The sequence below is a fragment of the Phocoena phocoena genome, chromosome 2 (assembly GCF_963924675.1).
Source record: "Phocoena phocoena chromosome 2, mPhoPho1.1, whole genome shotgun sequence".
Taxonomy (NCBI): domain Eukaryota; kingdom Metazoa; phylum Chordata; class Mammalia; order Artiodactyla; family Phocoenidae; genus Phocoena; species Phocoena phocoena.
Window position 1 is genome coordinate 118,600,993 of NC_089220.1, and position 17,062 is coordinate 118,618,054.

The following is a 17,062-nucleotide window of genomic DNA, read 5'->3' on the forward strand; positions in this document are numbered from 1 at the left end:
AATACCACCTTTTGTATTGGGATAGGCTAGATTATGCTAGTCACAGCTTGAAGAAGCTCTGTGACTGTTTTATAGAGTTTCAAAGGGAACTTCCATCAGCACATACTGCAGAAAGATTCTACTGTAATTACTTTGGCTTAGGAATTGCTCAGTGGTTAGAGATGGTCAACAGTCTTAAACAAGGCTATTCTCAGAAAAGTAACTTTCATGGAATGTCTAAATGAACAACTATAAACAATGGAGAGAATATTTGCTTGTGTTTGTGAAGATCTTCCTTTTGAATCCTAGTGATCATTTATTCCTCTATCTTTTGATAGAACTGGTGCAGGTAAAGAATGAGAATGAGGCAAAGACTAGTTGTTACTAAGTAAGTGCATTTGTGAAGTTATTAGTAATAATTTACCAAGTGATTTCCCATTCATCATCTTATTTGAACTTCATGGTAGTCCTAGCAGGTAGACAGATACAGAACCCAAAGCTTGGAAATGTGAAGTATTTACATACAGTCATGTGACATGCTGGAGGAGGAACTGGAACTTAAATGCAGTGCTGTCTGATTCCAAGTCCAAACTTCCTTTCTCCCCACCTTTAGCTTCTTGTTTCTGCCCCTTTCTTGGTAGTGAGGCCTTCAGGAACCCTCTTCTCTGTGGGAAGAGTGAACCCTTATGTAGCCAGTATCACATGCCAAGGCACAGAGCTCCCAGCCTGATAATTATGTATCTAGCCACTGTACTTCTACAAGAGCTGTACTTCTCTGCAAGAGCTGATGTTCACACACAGTAGTATTTACTCCTGGTAATAGTAGGAATCACAGTAAGAGTAGCAGTTATAGTAGCAGATGACACTTCTGTAGGACTTACCTATGTGCCAAACATTGTTCTAAGAATTTACATATGTTGATTCATTAGATACTAAGATTATCCTCATTTAACAGTTGAGGAAACTGAGACACAGAAAGGTTAAGGAACATGTCTAAGATCACATATAGCTGCAAGGCCAGAACCCAAGCCCAGGTTCTGACTCCTTGTCCAGCTTTTAACAGGCATATTACTTCCTGTAAACCATAAATAAACAGAGCTCAGTATGACCCTATGTATTAGGCAAAAAACTATTTTACCATTTTGTAATAAGAAATGCAAATTTTTTCCTAAGAGAGGAATTTAGATTAGATATTTTAAAAATTCACTTTAACAAGAAACAGTGCTGTCAGTTTACCAACTGGTTTGTTTTCTGAGTTTATACAAATTTGTAATATACTTTATTCAATTGAATAACTAATATTTATTGAGTGCTTATTATGCACCTAGGCACGAGCTAAGCATTTTATGTTATTAGCTCATTTAATCCTCACAAGAACCCTATGTTATAGGTAATGTCATTATCCATGTTTTATAAATGAGAAAATTGAAGCTTGGAAGTAACAACCTACCCAAGGTCACCCAGCTAGCGGGCGCAAAGCTGAGATTTGAACTCGACAATCTGACCTTAGAACCAATACTCAAACATTCAGATGGCACCTCTATAATTTCAAAATTATTTATGATTCCAGAAATTTTCCATATCATCTCTGTTCATTTTTGGTGGTTTTATTGAAACACAATTACTGTATTTTTTTTCTATCTAGGTTTATGTTCCAGATGAAAATAATGCTATTTTGGGAAGAAATACAAATAAGCAAGTTTTCGAAGGCTTGACAACTGGACTTCTCAAAGTCAGTGCTGTGGTTTTTGGCTGCCTGATTGCCAATCGACCAGATGGAAACAGCCAGCCAATTACACCAAAAATATCAACACAGGAAATGAAAAGCAAACCCTCACAAGGTGATGCTTTTAACAGTCGAGTTCAGGACCTCATCAGGTAAATTTCTAGATTTCTTAAAACTATCTTTTTTGTTAAAAAAAATATATTAAAATAATTTAAGTCTCAGGGCCCAATGTGATGGCAATCTTTCTCACACCATCCACAAACTCCTAATACAAAATATACCACATTTTGTAGAGAGAAGGAAAATCCTATTAATGAAAAGCATTACAGTTACAGCTCATTTGTCTTTCTTGATATTTAGATATTTGATATTAGAATAGGTAGTGTCCAAGCTTTTTATAACTTTTTTTGCTGTCAACTCCTTCCAACTCAAAGAATTTCTAAGAATTTCCCTATCTCAGGTCATCTCTGGTTATAAATTTGGTTCAGATTTAAAACAGTAATAATAGCTATCATTTGTGGAGCACCCATTATGTGTAAGGTACTGTAGTAGAGGCTTTACAGCCCTATAAGTGTAGGATTTCTAATACAGACTTTGTAGGTAAGGAAATTGCTCAGTGAGGTTAAGTGCTTTGCCCAAGGTTATGTACTGAATAACTTTAAAAGTTAAGTAGGAGAGTTGAGACTGGAACTCAGGTCTAGCTGTACTCCCAACAGCTGTATGTTTTCCACTACACAAATGTGGCAATTCCTAACACCTGTTCAAGGTCAACCCTGCTTCCTTCCAAGGTCACCTTCTCTCCTGGGAAATTTATTCCTACTTTGACATCTGAATTCTTTTTCCCTCATGAATCTGGAATCAGGTAGGACATTTAATTTCCCAACAGGGTTCCATCTGGTGTTAATCAATTACCTGTCCCACCTATCAGAAACTCCTCTGTGATCTGCACTGATCTCTGACTTCCAAAACCCATGCAATTTGTTACTCTCTGAAGCTTATAGTAGGTTCATAGGAGAAAGAGAATGCCCTCTTCTGCATTTGCTTCTTTCACAGTTCATAAATTTTACACTGGTCTCTTGTAGTGCTTTCTTGAAAACAGTTGTTTCATTCAGTATCTTTCTTACCCTTGATTACTTTGTTAACTTGTCCCTTCCATCTGCCTGCCCTCTTTCCCCAGGCATATTTATTGCTAGAGAGTACTAGGCCCTTTGGGTCCACAACCATTTATCATACAGCACTTTGACCCTCCCTGGCCTTTCTCTCAGTTGCTTGATCCCATTCAATTTCCCCGTGTCCTTCTGGTCATTGTAGAACCTTGCCCTCTTTGCTGATGAATGCCATTCAGCCCCAGCATTCTCCCTTGGGCTACTCTGTGATGCAGCAACTCTGCATTCTTGTCATCCAGACAGCTTAGCCACATGCCTCAGCTGTGATGAGGCAGAAGGTCCAGCCAAGTGCTTCAATGCAATTCTGGTGGGCCTTCCGGGAGAAAGTACCTACATTTTTACATATATTATTATAGTTACCAGATCCTTTGTAAAAAGAAGAGGGTTATTGGGGAAAAAAAATAACAGTGGTAATCTGCCAAACCAAATAACTCATGTAGCTTAAAAAGGGTGATTGACAATTATAGTACTTCAGTACAAAACCATGGCACTCTTTATCTAACTTGAACCACTTTTGTTGAATATTGTTTTCTTGTAGATAATGCATTGTAGGCTGGCTTGATGATCCCTATATGTAGAACCACAAACCTTATCTCAGATCTTCTTAATGAAGCAAACAGAACATGTTTAACTACTTTCATGCTTTCTTTCTCACCTTCTCAAATATGAAGTGACAGGAAATCTCACACCACTCCCTGCTACAACCTGTGCATTTTTTGTCAGTTTATATCTCTAGCATTGTAAAGTTGTGAGGAAAGTGTTCCAACACAGTCTTTGGCACTATTCTCTGACCTGTACCCCTAAGGTAGAGCTGGAACAGGGCACATCACCCTGACATATGTCCCTGTTCTCTCCTTATCTGGCATAGAAGAGGCAAGAGGGTGTCTAACCAAGATGAGGTAATAGCAGTGTTTATTCTCATTATTTTACATAGCTTAGTGAAGTTTCTAGATCTAAGGGATCCTCAAATATTTATCACCGCAAAATATGATCACTTGTACTCACTTTGTGCCAGACACTTCACAAGGTCCTGGGATAAAAAAAAAAACAAATTTTATAAAATCCTTTAACAGAATATCCAAATAATATCTTTCGGCTATCAAACATCAAAATTCTTTTTTCTATAAGATGCAAATATTGTCTGTATCAAATGTTTAGCATAGTTCTAGGAAAGCAGTATTGTGTGTAGGGTAGAAGCAGATTGCAATTTGAAAAAACACTGGTTTGAAATTTGCTCAGGAAATGCATCAACCCTGAAGCTCTGCAATTCTGTTTTTTCCCAGCTTTACTGAGATATGGGTGACATATAACGTTGTGTAAGTTTAAGTTGTACAACGTGATGATTTGATACACATATATATTGCAAAATGATTGCCACAGTAACGTTCATTAACACCTCCCATCAGCTTACATAATTACCGTGTGTGTGTGTGTGTGTGTGTGTGTGTTTTGAAACATTTAAGAGCCACTCTCTTAGCAACTTTCAAGTATGTAATACAGCATTGTTATTTTTAGTCACCATGTTGTACGTTACATCCCCAGAACTTATTCATCTTATAAATGGAAGTTTGTACCCTTTGACCAACATCTCCCCCTTTCCCTGAACCTCCACCCCAGCCTCTGGCAACCACCATTCTACTCTCTGTTTCTGTGAGTTCAGCTCTTTTAGTTTCCACATGTAAGTGAGAACATACAGGATTTATCCTTTACTGTCTGACTTATTTCACTTAGCATAATGCCTTATATGGCCACCCATATTGTCACAAATTGCAGGATTTCCTTATTTTTTATGGCTGAATAATATTTTGTGTGTGTGTGTGTGTGTGTGTGTGTGTGTGTGTGTGTGTATTTACCACTTTTCTTTATCCATTCATCTGTTGATGGACACTTTGTTTCCATGTCTTGGCTATTCTGGATAATGCTGCAGTGAACATGGGAATGCAAGTGTCTCTTCAAGATAATGATTCACTTCCTTCAGATATATACCCAGAAGTGGAATTGATAGATCATATGGTGGTTCTGTTTTTAATCTTTTGAAGAACCGCCATACTGTTTTTCACAGTGGCTTTACAAATATACTTTCCCCACCAACAGTGTACAAAGGTTCACTTTTCTCTCCACATCCTTGCCAATGTTATCTCTTGGTTTGGGGGGCTTTTTAGTTTTGTGTTTTTGTTTTTGATAATAGCCATTCTAACAGATGTGAGGTGGTATCTCGTTGTGGTTTTAATTTGCATATCCCTGGTGATTAGTGATGTTGAACAGCTTTTCCTATACCTATTGGCCATTTGTATATGTTCTTTGGAAAACTATCTATTCAGGTCCTTTGCCCATCTTTTAATTGGATTATTTGTGGTTTTACCATTGAATTGTAGGAATTCCTTATTTTTTCGAATATTAACCCCTTATCCAGTATATGGTTTGCAAATATTTTCTCCTGTTCTGCAGGTCGCCTTTTCATTTTTTTGATCGTTTCTTTTGATGTGCAGAAGTTTTTAAGTTCGAAGTAATCCCACTTGTTTATTTTGCTTCAGTTGCTTGTGCTTTTGGTGTCATATCCAAAAAAATATTGCCAAGACCAGTGTCAAGTTTTTTCCTCTATGCTTTCTTCTAGGAGTTTCATGGTTTCAGGTCTTACATTTAAATCTTTCATACATTTTGAGTTCTTTTTTTGGAATGGTGTAAGATAGGGGTCCAGTTTCATTCTTCTGCATGTAGTTATCTGATTTTCCCAGCACCGTTTATTGAAGAGAGTATCCTTTCCCCAGTGAGTATTCTTGGCTCCTTTGTCAAATATTCATAGACCAGATATGCATGGGTTTATTTCTGGGCTCTCAATTCTGTTCCATTGGTCTACATGTCTCTTTTTATGCCAGTACCATACTATTTAGATTGCTGTAGCTTTGTAATATAGATTGAAATCAGGAAATGTAATACCTCCAGCTTTGTTGTTCTTTCACAGGATTCCTTTGGCTATTCATGGTCTTTTGCTGAAGCACAATTCTTTTCATCACGTTCAATTAGAAATTTATATCTGTCTCTCGAAACAGGGAAATCAAACTTTGCAACCTAGAGGCAAATAGATAGTCCAAGTCACTGATACCAGCCTTTTGGAATCAAAAATTAGTAAACATAAGGCATCTATTCAAGGAGAAGTCATAAAACTGTACTTTAGCTAAGCACTTTCCTAGCTGCTAGGATGTACTACAGGCACCTCAGGCTCCAAAAGCTCAAAACTGGACACCTTATCTTTCCACCCAAAGGAGATACTTTTCCTGTCTTCTGTCCTTATCTGTTGCACCAGTATCCCATTCCGTTACTTAAGCCAGCATTCTGAGCATTGTCAAAAACTCTTCACAATCCTTTACCAAACCAATATCCAATTAAGTCTTTAGTACCTATTGATTCTACCTTGTAAATATCTCAGATTTACCTTTGCTCCATTGCTACTTCTTTAAGAGTGCAGTCTCTCTTGTAATAGCAGATAGCTTGCCTCTGCCTCTCTCCCCATTCTCCTTTTTAAAATAACTTGTTTCCTAATTATAAAATTAATATGTGCTCAGTGAGAAAAACGATTTGAAAAACACAGAAAAGCACAATGGATTTTGTTGAATACACAAAAATTATCTTTAATCCCACCACCCAAAGATAATCATTGGTTTTGTTTTGGTTTTGGTACATATATATGTGGTTATTTTATGAAAAACAAATTGTAATATTTATACACATTGTTTGGTCATACTTTTTTTAAGTGCTTTTTTCCAAATCAACAGAAACTTGCAAATGAATTTTTACTGGCTTTCCAAGTATTTAATTATGTAGCCATGATTTGCTTTAGGTAACCTATTATTACTTACATAGGTTTATTCCAGTATTTTACTCTTACAGATAATACTGTAAAGAACATCTTTCCCTACAATTGATTATTGTCTTCTATTAAACATTGAGAAGTATAATTTGGGGGTCAAAGAATATGCATTAAGGATTTTGATCCATATTGCCAAATTGTCCTACATAAAGATTACATATGAGTACGTCCTTGTACCCTCAGCCTAGACACTGTTGGGTATCATCATTCTTTCAAGTCGTAGCCAAACTGAGAGGCGAAAATATTTCATCTTTTGTATTAGTAGTTATATTGAACATTTTTTAATGTTCACTGGCCATTTTAATTATTTTGTGAGTTGCCTGTTCATGTACTTTGCCCATTTTTCTATCGGAGGTATTGACTTTTTTAATTGTAAAAGCTCTTCATGTATTAAAATCATTAGGCACATGCATAGAGGGGCAACCATACGAAAGATAGCAAGAGGGCAGCCATCTGGAAGCCAAAAAGAGAGGCCTCAGAAGAATCCAACCCTGCTGGCACCTTGATCTTGGATTTTCTTGGCTTCCAGAACTTTGCTGAGATATGGATGGAATGTGCTAAAGAACAGCCAACCGTCTTGTACTATGGAATGGACTCCAGTGCTGTAGATGATGCTCCTATTTGTCAGGATCAGTGTTGATTCCCTGTGATAATCCTCTGTTTACAAGGTCTTAGTTCATTACTTTTGATCAGATTCTGTCATCAAACAGATGGCCTCACAAGAAAGCCAGATAGTAACTATCCATAGACAAGAAACCATTGTGAAAACTCAGAATGCAGGAGGTAGATGAGACTGAAGCATCTCCCCCTAGACCTCAGAGATCAAGAAGTACCACATTAGAAGGGTAAGAGGAGCAGCTACACTCTGACCACAACAGCCCTCCCACAGGCCAGCACAACACTGCATGAGCCCCCATACCCCCACAAGCCTGTGGTTTCTCCAGTGGGAAGAGGGAGCCCAAATGGACATCCAGCTCTCCCAGCATTGTGGGACGCTTCCACTTGGGTCTCACCTCACCGGGATTGCTGGGGGAATCTGCAGAGCTTGACCACTGGTGATCAAGTAGAAAGGTGTGGAGGGGCTGACAGCAGTCAGCACTCAGATCTTGGTGGACTGTATTGCTGCTTGCAGTGGTGCCCAAGAAGAGATCCCAGGCAGCAGCTCTGCCCATCTGTGGAACTGAGCCTGTAGCCCCATCTGGCCACGGAGCTCAGTTGGCAGTTCTGCTGATTAGGGTCCCCAGTCCCCAGACTGTACTGGCTGTAGAGCTTGTTTTACCACACAACCGGGGAAGGAAAGCAAATTATCATCCTTGCCCTCTAGCTCAGCATCGCCTTTATTCTGACCATCTAGGAAGGCCAACTGGGGAAGCCAGGCAGCCACAAAACCAAGCCAACAGAACTACCCAACTGTTGAGCTTAGCCTCTGACCCCACATAACCAGGAAGACTGAACAGTAACCCTGGGCAGTCTTAGAGCCCAGCTATTGTCCCACTCAACTACAGAGCATAGCCTGCATCCTCACCCCACAATGGAGCCCAAAGACTCTCCCAACCACAGAGACAGTTTCTTTACCCACCCAACTATGAGATATAAATGGAGGCCCCTCCCAACCAGAGAGGCCAGCCAGTGACCTTGCTCAACATCAGAGCACAGCAAGCAGCCAACCTGATCAAGAAGCCCAGCCTGTGGCACAGCCTTTCAGAATATTGAAGGAAAAAACTGTCAACCAAGAATGCTGTACCCAACAATGCTGTCCTTCAAGAATGAAGGAAAAATAAAGACTTTGCCAAACAAACAAAAGCTGAAGAAGTTCATCACCACTAGACCTGCTTTACAAGAAATACTAAAGGGCATTCTTCAAGTTTAAAGAAAAGGATGATAGGGACTTCCCTGGTGGTCCAGTGGTTAAGACTCTGTACTGCCAATGCAGGGGGCCCGGATTCAATCCCTGGTCAGGGAACTAGGTCCTGCATGCCACAACTAAAGATCCCGCATGCTGCAACTAAAGATCCCACATGCCGCAATGAAGATCCTGCTCGTGGCAATGAAGATCCCGCGTGCCTCAACTCAGACCCAGCGCAGCCAAATAAATAAATAATTTTTTTTTAAAGAAAAGGATGATAAGTAATAACATAAAAACATATGGATAGGCTTCCCTGGTGGCATAGTGGTTAAGAATCTGCCTGCCAGTGCAGGGGACACGGGTTCAAGCCCTGGTCCAGGGAGATCCCACATGCCATGGAGCAACTAAGCCTGTGAGCCACAACTACTGAGCCTGTGCTCCAGAGCCCGTGAGCCACAACTACTGAGCCTGAGAGCCACAACTACTGAAGCCGGCGCACCTAGAGCCCGTGCTCCGCAACAGGAGAAGCTACTGCAATGATAAGCCTGCTCGCCGCAACCAGAGAAAGCCCACGCGCAGCAACTAGAGAAAGCCCACATGCAGCAACGGAGACCCAATGCAGCCAAAAATAAAATAAATCAATTTTTAAAAAGACGAAAAAAACATATGGATGTGTAATACTCACTGGTAATGGTAAACATATAGTCAAAATTCGATCCTCTGGTATTGTAATGGTGGTGCATAATTCACTTACAAGTCTAGTTTGAAAGTTAAAAATCAAACATAATAGGGCTTCCCTGGTGGCGCAGTGGTTGGGAGTCTGCCTGCCGATGCAGGGGACACGGTTTCGTGACCTGGTCTGGGATGATCCCACATGCCACAGAGCGGCTGAGCCTGTGAGCCATGGCCACTGAGCCTGCGTGTCCGGAGCCTGTGCTCCGCAACGGGAGAGGCCACAACAGTGAGAGGCCTGCGTACCGCAAAAAAAAAAAAAAAATCAAACATAATAGATATAAACATAACCACAGTAATTTGTTATTGAATGAACACTATAAAAATACATAAATTATAACACGAATAACCTAAAATATGAGGAGGGAGAAATAAAAGTACAGTTGACTCTCGAACAACACAGGTTTAAAATGTGCAGGTCCACTTACATGCAGGTTTTTTTCAATAAATACTACAGTGCTACACAATCTGTGGTTGGTTGAATCTGTAGATGCAGAACCGAGGGTATGGAGGGCCAATGATGGGACTTGAGCATCTGCGGATTTTGGTATCTATAGTGGGTCCTGGAACCAATTCCCCACAAATACTGAGGGACAATTGTATAAAGTTTCTGTATGCTATCAAACTTTTTATCAACTTAAAATAGGTTGTAATATATATGTTTTATTTAAGCCTATACAAACCTGTAGTAGATACATATAGTGTAAAGAAGTCAAAGCATACTGCCGCAAGAAGTCATCAAATCACAAAAGAAAACAGCAGGAGAGGAAGCAAGGATCAAAGGATCTAAAAACCAGAAAATAATTAGTGAAATGACAATAGTAAGTCCTTACCAATCAGTAATTATCAATACGTTAAGTGTAAATGGATTAAATTCTCCAATCAAAAGACATAGAGTGGCTGAAGGGATAAAAAACAGTATCCAACAATATGATGCCTATAAGAGACTCATTTTAGCTTTAAAGACACACATAGACTGAGAGCAAAGGGGTGGAAGATACTTTAATGAAATGGTAAGCAAAAGAAAGCAGGAGTAGCTATATTTATATCAGACAAAATAGATATTAAGCTAAAAATGGTTAAAAGAAACAAAGAAGGTCATTATATGATAGAGAGGTCAATCCACCAAGGATATGACAGTGCTGTGGTAAATATTTATGCACCCAACATCAGAGCACCTAAATATATAAAACTGATACTAAAAGAACTAAAAGGAGAACAAAACAACAATAGCATAATATGTCAGGACTTTAATACCCCACTCCCAACAATAGATAGATCTTCCAGACAGAGAATCAGTAAGGAAACAGCAGATTTCAACAACACTATAGGCCAAAAGGACCTAACAGACATATATAGAACACTCCATCCAACAGCAGCAGAATACATATTGTTCTCAAATACGCATGGAACAATTGCTAAGATGAATCCTATGTTACGGCACAAAACAAGTCTCAACAATTCGAGAACACATAACTTATATCAAGTATCTTTTCCAATCATAGTGGTGTGAAACTGGAAAACAGTAACATTTTACAGTATATACATATGTCAAATCATCACATTGTACACCTTAAACTTACATGATGTATATATCAACTATATCTCAATAAACATGGGGGAAAATACATTAGCCCTTCATCTTACACGTTTCAAATGCTTTTTCTGTTTGTCATTATTGCCTTTTAAAATATTTACGTTTTCTGTTATTTTATGATGAAGTATATCAACATACACCTAACAAAATTATCAATACCTGTGTACCAACTTGACAACATTTTTCAGTAACCAATAACATTTTTCCATATTGTCTTAGATCTTTTTTCTTATTGGTAAGAAACCAAATGTAGATACAGCTAACTCCCCATCTCCATCCCTTTCCTCTTACTCTCACTCAAGATGTAAATCACTATGTTAGAGTGTGTGTATATAGTTCCTATGCATTTTTATAAAATTTTTATATACATGTGTGTAATATATATGTATATATGTAAATATATACAAATATATATAAATATATTTGTGTATATAAAATTTATATGTATATATATAATAAATATCCATAAACAATATATTCTGCTTTCTATTTTTTGTATTATTTAAAATTTACATAAATGCTATCATACTATTTTGTCAGTTTCTATGTTCACATAACATGGGGTTGAGCTCTGTGTTGATGCATATAAATCTGATAAATTTATTTTAACTGCTCTACAGATTCTATTAAATGAATAAATTCCCAGTTCATCCATTTTCTATTTGAGGGCAATAGTTTCTATTTTTTCACTATTTCAAGCAATGATACAATGAATATCCTTGTAGAAACCTTCTTTTGCACCTATATGGGAGTTTCTCAAGCTTATATGCCTACAGTAGGAATTTATGAATGTTATGATAAATGCATGTCCAACTTTACCAAGTAACACCAAATTGTTCTCCAAAGTGATTTTACAGATTTCACTTTCCATCAGTAAAGGATAGGAATTCCATTTCCTCATATCCTTATCAGTGTTTTATATTAACTCACTGATTTTTGTCAGTCTGATATTTGTGGAATGGTATTTTGTGTTGTCTTCATTTTCATTGTATTTATGATTAGTAAGTTTGCATGCATCTATTTTTAAAATACTGCTATTATTACTACTAGTAACAATAAAACTAACAATAAAATGTATCAACTTCTTTGCATGTATTAGCTTATCAGTCACTTATTACAAGAACCTTATACTAACATTCTATTACATTAAAAAGGAAACAGACTAAGAGGGGCAAGGTAATTTGCCCAAGGTCATCCAGTAACTTGCAGGGCTAGGGTTCAGTATGTCAATATGTCATTTTCCTTCATTATAAGATAATTGGGTTAGTGGTCATCATTTCATACTTCCCAATTTTAAAACTGTAGGATAGTGGTCCCCAACCTTTTTGGCACCAGGGATCCGTTTTATGGAAGACAGTTTTTCCACGGACTTGGGAGGGGGCGGTTTTGGGATGATTCAAGCACATTACATTTATTGTGCACTTTATTTCTATTATTATTACATTGTAATATATAATGAAGTAATTATACAGCTCACCATAATGCAGCATCAGTGGGAGCCCTGAGCTTGTTTTCACTTGCCACTCACTGATAGGGTTTTGATATGTGTCTGCAGGCAATTAATTTATTATAGTCTCTGTGCAGTCAAACCTCTCTGCTAATGATAATCTGTATTTGCAGCCACTCCCCAGCACTAGCATCTAGTGCTTCTTCAGCTCCAGATCATCAAGCATTAGATTCTCATAAGGAGTGGGCAACCTAGATCCCTCGCATGCGCAGTTCACAGTAGGGTTCGCGCTCCTATGAGAATCTAACGTCGCCGCTGATCTGACAGGAGGTGGAGCTCAGGCGGTAATGCGAGCGATGGGGAGCAGCTGTAAATAAAGATAAAGCTGTGACAAAGTGAAAGAGTGGCGTGGACATATATACACTACCAAACGTAAAATAGATAGCTAGTGGGAAGCAGCCGCAGAGCTCAGGGAGATCAGCTCGGTGCTCTGTGACCACCTAGAGGGGTGGGATAGGGAGGGTGGGAGGGAGGGAGACTCAAGAGGGAAGAGATATGGGAACATATGTATATGTATAACTGATTCACTTTGTTATAAAGCAGAAACTAACACACCATTATAAAGCAATTATACTCCAATAAAGATGTAAAAAAATAAATAAAATAAATAAAGATAAAGCTTTGCTAGCTCACTGGCCGCTCACCTCCTGCTGTGTGGCCTGGTTCCTAACAGGCCACGGATGCTCAGTAACCAGATAAATGCATTTCCAAATGTAAAAGGAGAAAGGGAACATTATTTTATACCTTTTAAATAGTAAACTTAGAAGAGGCTCCAAACATGAATTATTCATCAGCTTTCCTTCCTTTTACAAAAAACTGTATTAGTAAATGAATAGTGATAGGGATTTTAGTGCACTTACAAGCAGAAGCATCAATTCCTTTGCACATATTGCTGAAAGTTTGTATGTGTTGATTTTCAGAACTGCTGTATTCAGAGTCCTGCGCTCTTCATACATGTAAATGCAGTAGCACTGAATTGGTATAAAATGTCTAAGCTAAGGCTGATTTATCTACAAGGTCATTTATAGTCTTCAGATATTTTCAATTATTTCTGCTTTGTAGACTAATAAAAGAACTACTGTTGTTGGTCCAGGTTAATAAACGACTCTGGAAAACTGTTTAATAGACTGAAAAGATGAAAATGACTTCATAAGTGTTACTGTCAACTCTCAGGACTGCTACTTTTCATAACAGAGAGCAATTAGATTCTCACTGTTATACTTCTAATGGTGATAGGGTTTTTAAAAAAGTAGAGAATCTAAAGTGGCATTAGAAGTTTAGGTTGTAACAGGAGTGTCTGGGTAGCATTATCTTATTTTCTGAATCCCTGAATTCTGGTGAACTTAGCTTCCTAGTACTTTAGGAAGTACTGCTTTTCAAGAGGACAGAGATCATTATAAATCATTTCAATTATTGTCAGACTCTCTAGACCGGTGAGAATGATCAGATGATCACTTTCCTGAAAAAATAACATCAGAATAACCAAAAGAGAAAAGAGAACCATTTACAGAAATAGCTGATTATTCAGGACTAAATCTTAGGAAATTGTTATTTAAGACGCTGTACCCAAACGTGTGTCTGTTGTGTTTGCTTGCTTGAAGGGTCTAAGCCTGTGTTTGTGAAGATTTATCTTTGAAGGTGAAGATGTTGCCAGACTATGCAGATTGCTAACACACATTTCTCCCCACATCTAGCTACGTGGTGAACATTGGTCTGATCGACAAGCTTTGTGGCTGCTTCCTCTCGGTGCAAGGCCCAGTGGATGAGAATCCCAAAACAGCCACATTTCTGCAGCATGCCGCAGGGCTCTTACACGGAATGTGCACGCTGTGCTTTGCTGTCACCGGAAGGTAAGGCCTCTACTTGATGTCAGTCTGGAGTCAACTTTTGAAACATCTCTTGGATTTTGCTCATTTTGGAGTCATTTCATAGGGATGTACATGGTCATCTTGGGCTCTTTTCCTCTTTGTGCTACCTCTGTCCTTATTGGCTTCCCATATTGAGACTTGTCTAATATGTCTCATTTTCCCTGGCTACATGCTCCTGTCAGAGCCTTTTTTTCTTGTTGGTGTCATAAACTTAACTATAATTTCTACAAGAGACCTTAGAAGTCATCCATTTCCTCTTCCACTTAGGTCCAGAGGAATCAAGTGATTCTCCTTGAGTCAGCAAGTCAGTGACAAAGCCTAGACCAAATCAAGTCAGGCCTTCAGCACAACACGGCACAGCTTCACAGTGCCCTGACCATCACATGCTTTCAGTTATAGCCTCCTAAGTTCTTTATTTTCCCCTTTGTCCTTCCAAGGTATCTCCATGAATAAGAGAAAGGAGCCATCCAAAAACAGTAGCCCCCTGACGTCACACATGACCTATGGGCATCATTTTAGCCAGTGTGCCAGGGACTACGACTGGCCTGCTTGGCTCTGTAAACCCCCTCACCCCACCCTGTGGACTGTCCTCAAAAACAGTAATTCTCTAAGAGAGACAGAGTAAACCGCCTCATGTTCTTTTCTCTCCCCTCCTACCAAGTAAAAATCATTTGCAATAGTGACTCAGTGTTTCCGATAGAAATATGACATATCCCTCAGGCATATTAAGGATGTTCAGTAAAACAATTTTCTTACAATTAAATTCTAAACAGCACTGCATACAAATTATATATATATATATATATATATATATATATATATATATATATATATATATATCAGGGATTTGTCAAGAAGAAAACTAATGATTTGAAACTAATAAAGTCTAGCTACTTAAAGAAATCTTATCCAGCCGTATTCAATGTACACACAATGCTAATGTCTGTATTCAGAATATTTTAAAAGAGAATTTGTTTTCTGAAATGAACTTCCTCAACATTTGCTAGTCTGTTATGCATAGGACCCCGACACCCACCTATTCTTCCTTATTCTTGCCTAGTCCCTCTACCCTGAGTCACATTTCTAGGAAGATTAAGACTGTCTGAGTATCAAGGAAGCCAAGCACGACCTGTAGTCAGTGTTCCACTTAGTCTGTTCCCTCTAGAAATGTAGCCAAAGCCTACCTTCCAGGGATTTGATGAGAACTCAGGAAGTGGCTATGTGTAGGTCTGTGACTTAAGTAAGCTCGGGTGGTCCCACATTGCCCAGAGGCTGGCAGCAGTAACAGGGCTCCATCCAGGGCACTGGCACCTGCCAGATTGGAGGCTGCCATGCTGCCCAGCTAGCTCCTGTGCAGTAGCCAGGCCACTCCCTGGGAGGTATCCTCTCACCCAGGAGACCCTTCCAACACTCACTCTTCTGTATACACACCATTATAAACCTGCCAGCGTTTCAAGTCTTTGTCACCTATACTCTTTCCTTGAATCCAGATGAATATCACACATAAACATTTCCATATGTGGTTGTTGTATAGTTTGTGGGCTTCAGCTTTCACTTACACATGGATTCAGTCACTTGAAATCTGTGGAACTTGAAAGAAGTTTAAAGGTCATTAATAGCCACTCATTTTTATAGGGAAAGCAACTGAGCCAAACTAACTTGAATTAGGACCCAAGATTCCTCCCTTGGTGTCCCGTCCTACACACTTGACTTTTTATTATTCAAAATATGGGAGCATACGTTTTGTTTCTTTGAAAATTTTCTCAATTACCTATGTGGAAAACAGGATCCTCTTCTCTTTAACACACACAGTCATGTCCTTGTCTAGTAGACATTGACTGAACACCTGCCTTGGGCCAGACACCAAGCTAAGTACTAAGGTTACTGCCCTCAGGGAGCCCAGAGTCTGGTGTGGAGTCAGACTTGCAAATTAATAGCTAAAACATAATAGCTGCAACAGAAGAGAATGTGCCCAGAGAAGGAAGTAAAGCACTTCCAAAGGAGGTCAAGAAGGGCTTCAATGGCCTAAATCTTAAAGGATCCAGGAAGACAAGTGGAGTAAAGAATTCATTCGGGAGAAGGGGCATAATATGGGCACTGCATGATATAGTAGATGTTATTGGTGCCTGTGGCCTATCAGGAGGTCACCTACAAGTGGCTTCCTGTATTTCTCTGCCTGAGGATATTCACTGAACAAGTAGCTGTTCGCTAGAAGTGCCAGGGAGTTAACACCCCCAGGAGTGACTCTCCAACAATACATTGGTGGGTAATATCCCAGCTCCGCTAACCCTTAGTGGGACGATCCTGAGGTATGTTCTGTACGGTTTCTCAAAGGGACCCAGTGGTAACCTGTTCATTAACACATACTTGATTAGCTTTTCTCCCTACCCTCTTTTCCTTCTCTACTTCCTCACAGATAAACTACTAACACCCATATCTTTGTTTCAGGGACTGCTTTGAGGGCAACCCAAACCAAGAGTTATGGATATATAAGACATTGTCTCATGTTCAGTTTGATGTAGTTTACAACAGGGTGACTGTGAAGAGTGGCAGGAGATGAGGTATTCAGTGCGCTCCATACATGTTCACATTTCTGTGATAGGATGATCACTCCTGAAAACTATAGAAATGACTGGAATGGCATGAGCCTAGAGACAGAAGGAATAGTAAAAAGACTCTTGAAATGTTGAGGGCCTGTGGAGACAGAAGAAATAGAGAGGAGCAGATACATTGAGGACACAGAATAAATGTAAGGGAATAAATGTAAGGGAAA

At 39.0% G+C, this 17,062-nt stretch overlaps 1 protein-coding gene and 1 non-coding gene across 3 annotated transcripts in view; both read left to right on the top strand.

The window, feature by feature from the left end:
* The window catches only part of SCAPER (S-phase cyclin A associated protein in the ER), a 467,237-nt gene that overhangs the window by 383,343 nt on the left and 66,832 nt on the right, over positions 1-17,062 (top strand). For both annotated transcript variants that reach the window (XM_065871326.1, XM_065871328.1), the window contains 2 exons: positions 1,625-1,857; positions 14,116-14,271. In XM_065871326.1, the coding sequence (XP_065727398.1) occupies positions 1,625-1,857; positions 14,116-14,271 (389 nt within the window). The remainder of the gene's footprint in view (positions 1-1,624; positions 1,858-14,115; positions 14,272-17,062) is intronic.
* TRNAG-GCC (transfer RNA glycine (anticodon GCC)) lies at positions 8,630-8,702 on the top strand. Its single transcript has one exon. It is a non-coding gene; the product is annotated as a tRNA-Gly (tRNA).